At 30.5% G+C, this 15168-nt stretch overlaps 1 protein-coding gene across 2 annotated transcripts in view; it reads left to right on the top strand.

The window, feature by feature from the left end:
- LOC118196548 (kelch domain-containing protein 1-like) overlaps nucleotides 1-15168 on the top strand; it is a 92646-nt gene that overhangs the window by 72522 nt on the left and 4956 nt on the right. The window contains exons 7-10 of one of the 2 annotated variants that reach the window (XM_035368010.2): nucleotides 3328-3440; nucleotides 8379-8539; nucleotides 10072-10124; nucleotides 12695-12729. In XM_035368010.2, the coding sequence (XP_035223901.1) occupies nucleotides 3328-3440; nucleotides 8379-8539; nucleotides 10072-10124; nucleotides 12695-12713 (346 nt within the window). In that variant the 3' untranslated portion in view covers nucleotides 12714-12729. The remainder of the gene's footprint in view (nucleotides 1-3327; nucleotides 3441-8378; nucleotides 8540-10071; nucleotides 10125-12694; nucleotides 12730-15168) is intronic. The other variant, XM_035368009.2, reaches the window with a different exon arrangement.

Here is a 15168-nt window from a genome sequence, read left to right on the forward strand (position 1 = left end):
TATCTATTATCAGAGGAGCCGAAGTGAGGCAAAATATGCAAGGCTTAGATAGCAGAACAGTGAGGTAATGTACTGCTTGCAGATGAGAATAGACTTTTCGTGTCAGTTAATGCAGTAGGAAGAAGAAATACACTGTTGGCTCAAAAACCTGCTATGAATAATGATTTAGCAGTTTCATTATTCCCTGGAAAAACATTACACTGGATGGATTTTTCTGTCTGGAGAGGGGAGGGGCGGAAGACAAATAAAAATCTGAAAAGTTTCAGATTTTAAATTACGTCCAAAAAAGGCGTTTTTTTTTACGTTTTGTCTTTTACCTTTATTTATTAAATAGCATGTTCTTCGCACTTAAAATTTAGTTCAAGAGCAATATCTCAAAATAGTTTTAAATTGAGCATATCTTTAGAATTTCCGATACAGAGTCTCGCATGCTGAAAATAAAAATGTCATTGCTCGCTTTAAAATCCTTGAGTTTGTTAATCAAAAATTCCTTAATGATTTACAAAATATGAAATTGATAATAAAACAAATTTCAAATTTGGGCTTCTAGTTGCCCGTATTCGCAGTAGGATTACATCATTCAAAATTCGATGGCTCTATGTACCATTGTTTTATCCCAATGGGAGAAATATACATACATTTATGCAGATTTTTCATTATTTAATTTCTTCAAATATAATGCAGGACTCTTAACATTTGGTGCCAACAGTTTGAAAAGTGAAACGGACATTTATAGTGAACCAACACAAAATCACAAAACGAAAACAAAAGTCCTTCTGGGACAAAACCCCTTTGGACTAAAAAAAATCTGAAAGGGTTCAGGTTTTAAATTATGTTCAAAGGGGAATATTTTAAACATTTTGTGTGTTACCTTTAGTTATTAAATATCATGAATTCGCACTTAAACCATAAAATTCAGTTCAACAGCAATATCGCAAAATAATTTTAAAATGAGCATATTTTTAGAATTTCCAATGCATAGTTCCACACGCTGGAGATAAAAAGGATCCCATCCTCCTGTAGAGCGTTGCCATTGCTCGCTTTTAAATCGTTGAGTTTTGTAATCAAAAATCCATTAAAGTTTAACAAAATATAAACCAGATGATAAAACAAATTCCAAATTAGAGCTTCCTTATGCCCATATTTGGTAGAAGATCACGTTATTCAAAATTGGATGGCTCTAGGTACTGTTGTTTTATCACAATGCGAGAAACATAACACATTTATGCAGATTCTTCATTATTTAATTTCTTTAAATATAATACAGGGAGATAATATTTGTTGGCAACAATTTGAAAAGTAAATCGGACATTTATAGTGAACCAATGCAAAATGCCAAAACAAAAATAATAGTCCTTCAGGGCAAATTTCCCCTTTAGACTAAAAAGAAAGAACAATGCTCTTCTGATAAGGTTATGTATGTTTCTTTCTTCTAATATGTCACTACCTAACTTTTTTAATGGATGTTAATGCTACATTTCAATATTATGCTTATGGCCTAGTTTTTAATAATTAATACATCTTGAAATAAAAATTTCCCAGAATACATGTGGGATGTTTAAAGGAGGTTTTTATGGCACCTTTTGAAAGATGTATTGAAGGCTATGCTGATGGAAGAATGATAGTATTATCATCAAAATTTTTAAACGATTTCACATGAAATATGGACAGAGGATCTGCATCTTGCATAGATGTTAAGTGATCATATTTCAATCAGGGGCTTCCCTTCACAGCATCTATATTATTATATTGCATAGCATCCAGTGTGCTATGTAACATTCTCTATGCAAAATATCTCTATACCTTTTTATGTTAATTATCTGTGTTATCTTAGCTACAGATCTTATGTTAAGCATCTGTGTTATTTCCATCATTATTTTAGTATGTTAGATTTCCTGTAGTAGTAAGTTTCACCTCTTTCTGATTATCTGCACCGCTGCCCCACAAAAAGCAGCCAATGAGTTGACAACTGATTTTTTGCAAAGCCAATATGCAAATAGCAACAGCCGTTTTTAAAATAGCAGCACACTGAGAATTTCATAAATGAGTAATCAATCAATTAAATAAATTTTAAAAAGGAATAAACATCTTTAATATAATGCTTTCATTTTTTAAGACATCCATACACATCCATCCAATTTTTTTTTCACTGTTCTCTTCATATACATAGTGATCTCTCTCTGCTATTAAAAAAAAAGTGAATTGTACAAACTTGGTATTGCACACACGTTGTTCTCTCCATGCACACAGCAATCTATGCCCCCCCCCAAAAAGAGAATTTCACAATTTCAACATCTTGGATTCTGATATTTTGCTTACAAGTTTCCACATTGCATTTCTACAAAATCCAGTTGTTTAAGAGAGAAAATTTCAGAGCATAAAATTTTGCATTCTCTACTTACGGAAAATGTCAAATCTGTAAAAAAATTCAAAACATTCCTTTTTATCAGCTGGCAAACTCCCATTATGTCCCATTATGATTTGCTACAAAGAAAAAAGTGCTGTCGATACAAAAACAAATAATATTTAGAAAAATTATCATTCCTTTCAGTTAATCTTGTGCTCTTGAAGTGGAAAACCTGATCTATTGTTTTAAAAGTTTTTCTAATTGATATGCTGATAATGAGTAGGTCAAATTCTGAGAGGGAAATTGTAACGATTGTCACCAGAAGTCACGAAATGTGAATTATGTCTATATGAGAATTTTGGGGTTGTATATTTTACTTTCAGGCATTTTTTATTATTGAATTTTGGATTAGTCAGGGATATTCCCCCTAGTTTAGGGAAATTTATTTTCAAATTCAATCTTATAAATGAAATTTCTTTGCATTGAAAGCATAAATGATAAAATAAATGCACATGGAAGTATTTGCATTAATTTTCTTTAAAATAACTTTCTTGCAAAAAATATTTAAATTAAACTATTCAAGGAAAGTAGTGTATTATAATCTGTTTCAAAGGTAGTTTATTATAGTATGTTCACTATGAGAAGAGGCTTGGCCATGACTAAATCATATGGTATTGGGCAATACCAGTTTCTGACTTAAACTGGGAAGTTTATTTAAAATCAAGTGCAGTATTTTTTTAAGTACTTTTCTCCCTAAAGCAATTCTTCTACTTAATTTAATACGAAGATGTGTAGATCATGTTTGAAGTGAGGGATTTTCAATCATCTTAGAAAGTGTATGTTTAAAACATTAGTTCAGTTTAATCAGTAGTTCAATTGTCAATAGTTTATCAATAGTTCAGTTTTATTTTTCAAGTTTTATATTTTAATAATACAACATTATTTTTAATAGTTGTATATGAGTATTTTCAATATTCTAGGTTACCTATTGAAGGACCTATACCTGAAGGTAGATCATGGCACAGCTTGACAGCTCTAACAGAGCGCTATCTAATTCTTTATGGTGGTTTCAGTCAAAATAATGTAGCTTTAAGTAAGTGTGAATGGATTTGTCATTTTATTATTATAAACTAGCCACTACGCAGCCAGCCTTCATCTGGCTTTTAAATGTACCGGGAAAATGCCTAAAGTGAACACTAAACATGAAATTTTAAAACTGCACAGAATTTTACTCTGCAGAACAACTTTATATATATATATATATATATATATAAACAAAGATCAATGAAAATGTATTATGTATATGAAAAATTACAATGAAATAAGCAATATCCCTTAATGCAAATATTAATTATCCTAATAAAAAATTAACCAACTTCCCATTGCAAAATCTTAAGAATTCAAATGGTATAAATGAAGTTACAAACTTTGTTTCCTAAAAAAAAAAAAAAAAAAAAAAACTTATATAATTAAAACGTAATGTGAAAAAAAAAAATTTCCTCATATTTTCAAGAGAAAACAGTTAGCAGTCTAGTATCCAAAGCAATGAATGAAAAACTGTTGCCAAAACCACATTTCTAAAAGAATGAAACTATCATCAGAAAGCAATAACCAATCAAAATTGTGCTTTGTGGATGACGTAATTCAAAATATACAAACCTCTTTGTCATTAGCTAATAAAGAGAAAGGGGGGGAAGGAAATTCATGCTGTTGTGCCTCGCAAGATACATGCAAGTCAAAATAAGAAGATTGCGTTGGCGTCTCCAAAAAATCAAAAGAAAATAAGCAGAATTTTATCTCATATTTTCAGCAATCAACAGTCCAGTATACATTGAATGAAAAACTTTTGCCAAAAGCACATTTCTAAAAGTTTGAAACTATTCAAAATGATGCAATTTCATCAAAAAAGATTTTTAAAAAAATCTCATTCGAATTTCGGAAAAAATCGCTTTGAGGTGCTTGGCTCTTGTCTAAATGCATCTATGTAGCAAATTCCGTAGCCCTAGGTCTATTAACTTGCGTGCAGCATGAATGAAAGACACGCACACACATAGACAGGCTCTTTCTTTTATTATATGTGGAGATTCTTGATTTTATTACAGCAACTCTATCGTTTGTTCTGAACTCTTCATTCATTATAATAGTGTTATATAATGCTTATTGCTCTTGTTTTTCATATTTTTAATTTTGAAGTATGTAAATTAAGTGCACATGATATTAAATTGAATATTTTATTTTCTCAGTATATACATAAGTTATTAATTAAGGAAGTTTCACTTGTGAATGAATGTCTTATGAAATTTTTTGCATGCATCAGAATGAGTGTATGTGAAGCCTCCTTTGAGCAGAATCTGATACAATTTATATTCAAGTCTGTATTCTTCGTAGTATTAGATTAAAATGTTAGAAGATTGAGCGACCTGTCGATTATGAAATTCGGTGAGTTACAGTTCTTAACAACAAGAAACATGAAAGCTGCAGATGTTTATTCTCATATATATGAAGGGTATGGTAACAATAAAATGCAAAAATAGATGAAAGCTTGGAGCACTGATGGAGAGATGAAGAGGACCATAAATTATTGGCTGTCATCACATGTGGTAGAGTTTCTATGAAAAGTATGCAGTACAATAAATGTATAAACCAGGGTTTCTCAATCGGTTGTACGCAAAGAAGCAAAGTATTTTTAACTATTAAATTAAAAAACTAAAACTGCCCAACATCCTGGTTGAGTTTTTTTCTCAAGCACTCGTAAATTTATACATTCTGAGCTTTGTTCAAGAGTAGTGGTGGTACTAAAGTTTTTCAATTTTTGTTTAGATGGTGCGCATTAGTCAAAAGGTTGAGAACCGCTGGTTTAAACTAATGAGGTAATTATGCAGAAATATATAAAACTATGTAAATTCAAAATTTATTTTTTTTTTAATTCCAAGATGTACCTTTTTTAAAAAAAATGCTCTTATATTTTAGGTTATCGGAACATCAGATTTTTATACTTTGTTAGCATGTGGTATTTTACACACTTAGCATTTTTAGCACTGAATTTTACAAATGAAGATTGATTTTATTAAAGGTTTTGAGTGAATGTGGAACATTTACAGTAATTATATCATTTATATGTCTGTGTCTTTTTAAGTTAGTAACTACGTGTAATTAAGCCTTTACTTTGAAACTTAGAATTATAGAGTATTAACCCTCCACAAGATCCGTGAAAATAATGTCTTCACTTTTTATCCAAAATATATGGGGGGGGGGCATTCATATTGCATCAGCAGAAACTGGGATTTCAGTAGCGAGCAGTTTTGCAGAAAGGAAAAAGTAGGTTTAAGTTTTTTTTTATTGTTTAATTTTATGAATTTTGTACCCATTGTCAGAAGGTTTAAGCTTAAACAAAATCTCTGTATGATACTTTATTAGCATTTAAATGTATTCATTGCAGTCATTTTAGTAGTGAAATAATTTCATTATTAATTAGGAAATATTTATTTAAATTACCTAATCAACTATTTAGTCGTATTCTAGGTTTTTATAAAAACATAAATGTAAAATGATTGTGCTCCTTTGGTTCTATAAATGAATACTTTATTCATTATTGTCAATTTAATATAGGAGGTGATGTTAGATTTATATTCAAGGCTAGTCTAAGGCAGTATAAATGTACTTATGAGTATTGCTTTGAAGAGTCATTTAAACGGCTCATTTCGTTACATTGTGACCTTGTATTTTGTAAGTACCTTATACAGTCAAAAGTCGTTAATTCGGACACCCATTATCCGGAATGATCTATAATCCGGACCTCAAAGCTAAAAACTTTCTGCACATGCGCACAGGCGTTTTACGCGTGCGCATATGCATGTACGCAAGTGCAGAATACGTTTTCGCCTGCGCGTTTAATGTATAACGGACGGTGTAAGCTAAAATTATCTAATTATATATTTCAGTTAAAGTTAATGATTGCGTTGTTCCTTAATCTTCGAATTGGATCCCGCTTATTATTTTTTGCAGACTGTAAGAGCAATTTTATAAAAGTAAACTTGAACTTTCGATTATGTCAAATAGAATTTCCGATGCTGGAACTTCCAAAGGATCTACAAAACGAAAGTATGTTTCGATGTCCAACAAACAAAAAGTGGAATTGCTGCAAAAAATGGATAAAGACATGAAGAATATGACAGAGAGATTAGTGAAAACGAAAAAATTTCGATTGACAAGTTAGTCGGTATTCTCGGCACAGCAATTAACGGGACTTGAACAGCGAAACTTTGTAACTGAACAAGAAATTATGTCTGTTTATAGAATTAAAGAGAAAGTATTATCACATAAAATGTAGCAACTTACATTGAAACAACTTACATTGAAAGAAATGTTTAATAAAACAAACAAATAAATATTAAGCTTTTTTTTTTTTTTTTTTTTTTTTTTTTTTTTAATTTTGATAGCCCTTTAGATCATAATTGTTCTTTATTTCATAAATTACGGTTTAATATTTTTAATTTTAGAATTTCTGCATGCCATCTTACGAGATTTAAACTGATGATCTATAATCCGGAATCGCCAAAGTCCCGACGAGTCCGGATTAACGACTTTTGACTGTAGTAGGCTATATGCCAGAATGCATTTTTTTAACTGAATTTTGATAATCCTGCATGTATTTCCTACTAGAAATAGAAATTTTGTGCAGCTTTGTGTGTATGAATTATTTTTCAGTATTGCTGAAAATCAGTTGTACAATATCTGTTGAACCCTTTCAAATATTTAATTTTTATTTTGATGTTAAATATATATGTACCTGAATTGTTTTGGAATGCTTCTTAGAATAAGTTACACGTGTCGTGTCTACCAAACCCTTTTAAATGTACTAAATTGATGTTGGTATTAAATTTTCTCTATTCATTTTAAGTTTCTCCCCTTTTCTTTATATTTATTTTATATTTATGTAATATTGACCTTATTTATAAATATTACATTCTGCGGATTCATGGATTTGGAGTAATTGATGACAACATTTGATGAAGAATCAAAACATGATTTATTCAGCAGCATTTCGCAGGAGATTTCCGAAGACACGTTTACAATCGTCGAAAAACTACAACAAACATGCTGAAACAATCCGCAACACAGCCTTCAAGCTGTCAGGCTATAACGGTGAAGACAGCTTCAAAAAAAAAAGCACTAAAGTGCAGCTCCCGACTCAGCCGATTGCTCTCGGAGCTCAACACAAGATAAAACTCATTGATACATTGACGATAAACTCGCGATGCACTGCTACTCCAAATACAGGCAGGGTTTATATAGCTCTTTTGACCTGCATTTGAGAACATTCTGGGGTAAACCGGTAAGAATTCATTCTTGAATGTTCTTCCATCAGTGGCATGTCACCAAATGCACGATTTTGGGCCAAATCTGGCAACCCTGCATCTTTTTGTCATTTTCTGACAACTCTCAACCTGCTTTGTGGAGAAGCTATCTTACCACGGCTGGATATTTCGTAATAATATACTGTCATTTGTTTACTAGTTTCAGGTAAATGAGAAACAAAGAATATTAAAACAAAACAAAAACATTTTGAATGAAATTATTAAAAGCTTGATTTTGAAAATGAAAGCAGTAAATTAATTATATGGGATGACTTATAAATGTTTAATCCCTAAATGAGCTAAATGAAGTGTAAAGTTAGAAATAAAGTTAAACCATAATTCTCTATTTTTTTTTAAACATTCAAAAGAGATTTTTCAGGTGTTATTGTTTTAATTCTTCCCCCTTAATATAACAGTACAGTGCTAAATTCTATGATGGCTGAGGCATGAGGGACAGAAATTTCTTCATTTTGTTTTCTTCAAGATTTGAAAATTTTAGATTGCTGTAAAGAGACTGTAAGGTCCTCTGGTTGCAGTAATCTTTGTATTCAATGTTTGTCAATTATTTGAAAATCTAAATTAGGGTTGGAATCTAATTATTTTTTCTTTTATAATTAAAAAATATATTTATGAAAATTTTATTGATATCTAATCATTACATTTAAATTTCTAAGGTGATTGCTGGAGGTTTGATACTACAAACCATGTCTGGACCATGATTGAACTTCCTTTCAGAAAACCTCGTGTCTGGCACAGTGCTTGTCTAAATAATTATAATGAAGTTTTAATATATGGTGGCTGTACATCTAATATATTAGACCTTGAAAGAACACCGGTAAGTCTTTGCAAACATTTTTTCAGTGTAATTTAGAAATGAATTATTTTTTTAATAATTATTAGCCCAAAGGGGCAATTTGCCAGAAGGGCTGTTATTTTGCATTATAAACAGCGGTTCACTTTTCAAATTGTTGTCTCCAAATATTAGAGGTGTGCATTATATTTAAAGAAATTAAATAAGGAAGAATCTGCATGAATGTATGTATGTTTCTCGCACTGTGAAAAAAGAATACCTAGGGATATCAAATTTTGAATAGCATAGTCCTCAACTTGACTATGGGCATCTGAAAGCCCAAATTTAGAATTTGCTTTATTATCTATTCCATATTTTGTAAAACTTTAATGACTTTTTTATTAACGAACTAAACTATTCAAAAGCAAGCCATGACAACACTGCAGGGGAGGGTAAGACTGTGTATCGGAAATTTTTAAAATATGCTGTTTTTAAATTATTTTGTGATATTGCTGTTGAATTGGATTTTATGGTTTAAGTGCAAAGAACATGATATTCAATAAATAAAGATAACACACAAAACATTAAAAAAAAAAAACTTTGGCCATAATATAAAATCTGATTTTTTTTGTTTTTGTAATTGTTGCTTCATGAAGATTAGTTATTTAAATTGCTATTTTTACTGATTATGTGAGGTATAATTGCATAATATGTGTGGATCTTGAGTGCCTTGTATATTTGTAATTTTTCATATGTAATAATTCCCGTTCCTTTTCGCATTTCTGTTATTTATTACAGTTCTTTTAATGTTTAAAAAAAAAGAAAGAAAGAAAAAAAGAAATTGTGTGATAATTATTATAATTTTAGTTTTAGCTGGCAAGTGAAAAATGAAGATATTCCTCATAGAATTTACCTTTTTTAAGATCTGTAATGTATTCAGATGTACAGAAATTTTGGGAAATATTTTAAGTGTAGAAAGGTGACAAAAAGTTACCAAATGCATTAATTAATGGGTTTTAATATTTTATGTTGCAGAGAAAATATTTGTTAAATGTTTAAATTTTTAAAGGTGGCAATGGATGTTTTTAATGTTATGCTGAAAGTGATGTGAATACTAGAATGATGCTCCACAACCCAGTGGCTGTAGTTGTTCATTAAGCATCAATAAAAATGATTAAATCCACTGTTCATTTAGCCCTTTTTCATCCAAAATGTTACCCAGGGGGTCACCAATATTAACCTTCTAGAAGGGGATAGATGTCTATAAACAGGCATGCTTTGTCCAGAATTTGTATTTGGGCTCACTGAGCAGGGCAACAGAATAATAGAAACTGTAATGAATATACCTGCAATCGTTTCAGTGCTGTCTTGATAAAAATTCATGAAAAATAACTAAAACCCTTAAAATTATATGTATTCTATTAAGTTTTGAATCCATATTTTTTAGCCATTGAAGTTATGTAAAACAAATATACAAAAGCAATATTTTTGTAAGTTAAATAACTTTGAAATTGATTACTGTCTTTGTTTTGAATTATATGTGTAATAAAATGCAATATTTGATACTTCACTTTCAGGAGCAAGCTAGTGACATCATAGTAATTGGAATAACTCCCAAATCACTTTTTAGGTATGTACACTTTTTAATTAATTTACAATAATTTAGAATTTATACAGTGTTTAAGAGCTTACATTAAAATATTTTGTAATTGCATCAGGATTTATTAAATATCCACATCTTAACGAAATTATATTATTTTTAGAATACACTCGTGTCTGAAATTATCTTTACATGCATGAAATCATAGTATGTCTCAGAAACTGTGAATGATAATTTTATGAATTTATATAGAATGCTACATAACTTTGTAACATATAAGTAACAAAAAATTAAATTAATTTAAAGCACTACTACATAGGATATAAAACTGTGGCATGCAACAATAAAAATGGTAATATGTTATTAGTAAAGTTCAGCAAAAAAATAAGGCTTAGGAATTTAATGTGGAATGTGATCTCATCTGACTTGTACACACATATCTTAATGTATTTTCGTAATTAGCTGACCAAAAAGCTTTTGCTATGACTACATCAAAAAGTTTGCACATGTGTATTGTATTATTTTTGACAGTTTCGTCTTTTTTTTTTCACCTGAAATTTCAATTTTAGACCCTGCTAATTCAAAGTTGTCTATCCACTCTTGTGGATGTTTAAGACACCCAAGTACCTAGGTGAGTTCTATCCCGAATCAAAAATACAAAGCTTCGAAATAGTATCTCAACTAACTTAAGATTGATTGTAATAAAGTTATATTTAGCGACTTGTACTAATATTTACCATCAGTGGAAAGGTAGAATAAAAATTACATATAAAAATACACAAACATACTGCATAAATAGGAAAAAGCTAGATAGTAATACATTAATCTTCTATAATAATTCTAGATTTGAGAACCATAGGCTGTCTTATGTTTTGCACATCATTATAATCATAATTGTAAATTCGCTGGTCATTGTTGTTACTATTTCTCATACAACAATGAAAACTTTTAGCGAGTTGGTAGTAAAAGATTCTGAGCTTGACAATGTCAAGCTGCGCATGAGTAGTGTTATTATGTGTCTGTATTCTGGGAAGTTTGCAACTTTTTTCTGTAAGATTTATCTGGCTTTACGCACGCAAAACTTCTGGATAATGTAATGTACATGTGGGTACCATGTGAGAGAATTTTAGAGGATCACCTCAGGATAAGAGATTTGCTTAGTCCAGGAGAGAGTTTCTTTATAGAACTGCAATTTCTGAGTTTTGTCAACATTTATCTGAATTTTCCATTTTCATAGCCAAGCCTCTAATGCATGGATGTGATTTTGGAAGTGTTGTATGGCTGGACTAAGAAATGCATTCTGAGCAATGATCATTGTATCATCAGCATACATTGCAAGTGTATTGTTGGGTGTTCAAGAAATGACATTCACTAAATGTTGGAGACTGGGGCCCAGTAAGGATCCCTTGTAACACCAGTTGAAATAGCATGGTGAGTAGAATATATGTTAGAGGTGTGAACAACAAAGTGTCTACCTTCCAGGTAGGATTTAATTATGACTATAATGTAACCTGGGAAGTCTAGATTATGAATCTTGCTATTCAAACTCAGTCAAATGTTTTGCTGTATCTAAGAACAGTCCATCATTAATTTTTTATGATGCATTCCGTCTGAGTTCTGTTCACTGCCCCCGATAGTTTGGAGGTGATCGACTGGTTTTCTTTCTTAAAACCAAACTGATTGTTGTCTATTCGAACAAAAGATTCTGCTCCACCAGAACTTGTTTTCCCATAGCTTAATGTAACCAAGACATATGTCATAAAATGCTGTAAACTCATATAGAATTGTATTGTTATTAATAGTTCCATTTTATATATATACATATATATATATATATTTTATTTTCTAATATTCTAAAACGTTTTCTCCCTTCTTCTTGAGACATAAATTTAATTTCATGTGTTTTCTATGTTTTATTTGCCATTACCACTGATAATATAAAGTGCCTTCGCATTTGTACTTCCCGCTATCAAAACAGCTTTGTTAAATAATTTGAATTACTCTTGCACTTGCCAAAAATCCCAGTCACCATGATCATTATAAAAAAAACTGTTTTATCGTCACTGGAAAGAGTTCTTGTGAAATAAAATAGGATTTAAGCCCTACATAGACTTCAAGTATTCAAATAGATTTCAAGTATTCTGCCAAAAGCTAGAAGTAATCAAAGAAATTAGGTGTTGCCATGTTGAAGAAACTTTGTATTGTTACATTTTCAAATTCGCAGAACTATTTTAGTTTAGTCCTTCAAATTATATAAGTGTGAAAATACTTATCAATTTTGACCACTAAAGCTTCTGTTTCAATAAATAAAACATCATCTGCAGTTTGAAACTAATTGTGTACGCTGCAGCCAATGCCAACAATGTGTTTTCCTAGTTTCTCATGTAAATTTTGTTTTCTGCTCTGTGTTTGACATCCCCAAAGGTAGTATTGCAATGATCTCTACAAAATCCAATGTTTTTTTCTTTTCTCTCCCTGCTCTATTTTTATATTATGAATTTTATAAAATGCTGCACAGTAATTGACACAGTTTTAATTTCTTTTTTGTTAGAAGAATCTATTGAACCATCGTAAAATTTGTTTTATTTAAATCTTTGCAGAGCTGCTGAAAAACAGTGACTCAATCGCATTAAGAGTGAGTCTAAATTTTGTTTAAAATATTTTCAAAATAAGTTTAGATGAACAGTTGACTGGGTTAAATCTGAGATTGTGAATAGTAACATGAAAAAGTTATTTCTGCTGTTAAGAATTCTTTAACAGTTAAATCAGTACCTTTGAAGTATGATAATACATCTCAGGAAGTTCTTTCCACTGCTGCGAGGTTTACCTTATTTTTCAGGCATTGGTACTTTTCTGTTATGGGATTGGATTCAGAAATGTAGCTGTGTTTGTAAATATGTATATATTTGTCTGCATATACACACATACATGCACACACACATATTTACATGCATAAATACCTACATTTCTGAATCTGGTACCGACAGCAGAAAAGTACTTAAACTTTTATTTAAAAATAGATAATGTTTTTATTATTATTATTATTATTATTATTGGTGTTTCTTTTTGGTATTTTGGAGATTAAATTAATTTAGTGTGTAGCTCAAAATAATCGTGAATGCTGGTTGTTAATTTTAACTCAACTGAGATAGAACATAGGCAACAGTGTTTAGTTCAGTGTTGGCAGCTCTGATTGAAATAAAATATTTTTAAAACGAAGTAAAAATATGTGGATCTCATAGCCTACAGTGTTAAGTTCAGTGTTGGCAGCTCTGATCAAAATAAAATATTTTTAAAACGAAGTAAAAATATGTGGATCTCATAGCCTATGTGCTGTTTCTGTGAAGAAATATCTTGATAAAAATATAAAACATCTAATTTCATTTAGCCACCTGGCTATAGGTAAACATCCAGACAACATTAAAATTACTTAGATCTAGATGCAAAATATTTAGAGTGGTAACAGTGAATGGAACAGAGGGAATATATTTATTTCCAAATTGGCTGTTTTACCTGAGGCTGCACTAATTTTACTCCTTGTGTCTTCAGAACTTTAAAATTTTACCAAATAACATAGATAAAATGACAAACTGACCAGGATGCAGTAACCTCATCATGAAAGTAGGACATTCGGTAAGCTTATGCATTATACATTCCTAGGGATATTTTATATGTAGATGCTCTTGATTTTTATTTGTAAGTATGACAATATAATAATATATATTGAATTTTTGAAAGTTATCTTTTATGTGTAGAAAAGATTTTAACATCAGCATAATCATAACTATTATAATATTTCAGTCTAATTTTTATTTTTTTAATTATATAAATTAGGACTTTCTGTTTATATGTAAAATTAAAATTTTATGTGTAATGACTTTATTTGATCAACCAACGTGTAACACATTAAGAAACTTTTCTGAGAAACACCTTTCTCCCATGAGCAGGATGTTTCTAACCACATCTTTTGGGTAACATTAGTATTCAGCAGATGCATTTCCCTACCTGCATGATTTTGGCCTAAGAAATAATGAATTTTGTATCATAAGTAGCATCAACGGTCCTGATCTCTATTTATTCGACTGCTCATATACTTCAAGTTATCACTTACAGTATATGAACACTTAAGTTATCATCTTCATGACCTCCTTCAAGACCTACATACAAGCTTAGGTCAGGGACACCAGTGTGCACTTAGTTGCATACTAGACTGTGCTGTTGCTAAGAGTATAGCTTGGAAAAATTCCCTGCTACTTTTCTGCTGAAACTACCTAAGCAAAAAAATTTTTATGCAACCAGTTACAAGCTAGCAGATGTTCCAGGGAAAAGAAGTATGTTAGACATCTTCAGTAATAGAAAATATCAAAGAGAGAATTCAATGTAATTTTAAAATGTTAATGAGAAAATTTGCATAAAATGTGTTGATCAACCAAGAAACAGCTCTTAAAAAAATGGATTTGGAGGTTTACAGCTTGGGGGATTATGAAATTAACCCTTTCAGGGGTGCAATGTTATGATTTTTTAAAAGTTATGAAAAAGTAAGCGTAATGACACGCAATGGTCCTATAGGCAACATAAATGAGTTTAAAAAAAATTTTTTTCGTCCCCCTTTATGGAAAGGGGACCGGTTTCGCCTTGAAACCAGCGCCCGTCTGGAGCACTTAAGACTAGACATTTGCTTATTTATCTTTACTTTGCTGAAAAGTATCTAAACGTAACCCAAATCGCAGATTATACTAGTAAATTACTGAACAACTAATAAAGTAAGTAATATTTGCATAAACACGCATTTTTAATTATAAATAAAAAATTTAAAACAGGAAACAAAAAAGTATGAGACAAAAAGTAACTAATAATGCACTAAATTACTTGCATAAAACTATGAAATGTTTAAAACTAAGAAAATTATATGTAAAAGTAAAATAAATTAAGATGCATACAATTATTTTATTATGAACTAGAAGCATGAAAAAAGCGACCGCTAAGAGAAGCATAATAAAAACGCAACTAGGAGTGTTTTTCAGTGTGCTCTGTGTCTCTGTGAAAAATAAGAAATGTTTTCCCTCTCTCAAAA

Source organism: Stegodyphus dumicola, chromosome 6 (assembly GCF_044657685.1).
Source record: "Stegodyphus dumicola isolate Sdum_Otavi_A_Nest chromosome 6, ASM4465768v1".
NCBI classification, from domain to species: Eukaryota; Metazoa; Arthropoda; class Arachnida; order Araneae; family Eresidae; genus Stegodyphus; species Stegodyphus dumicola.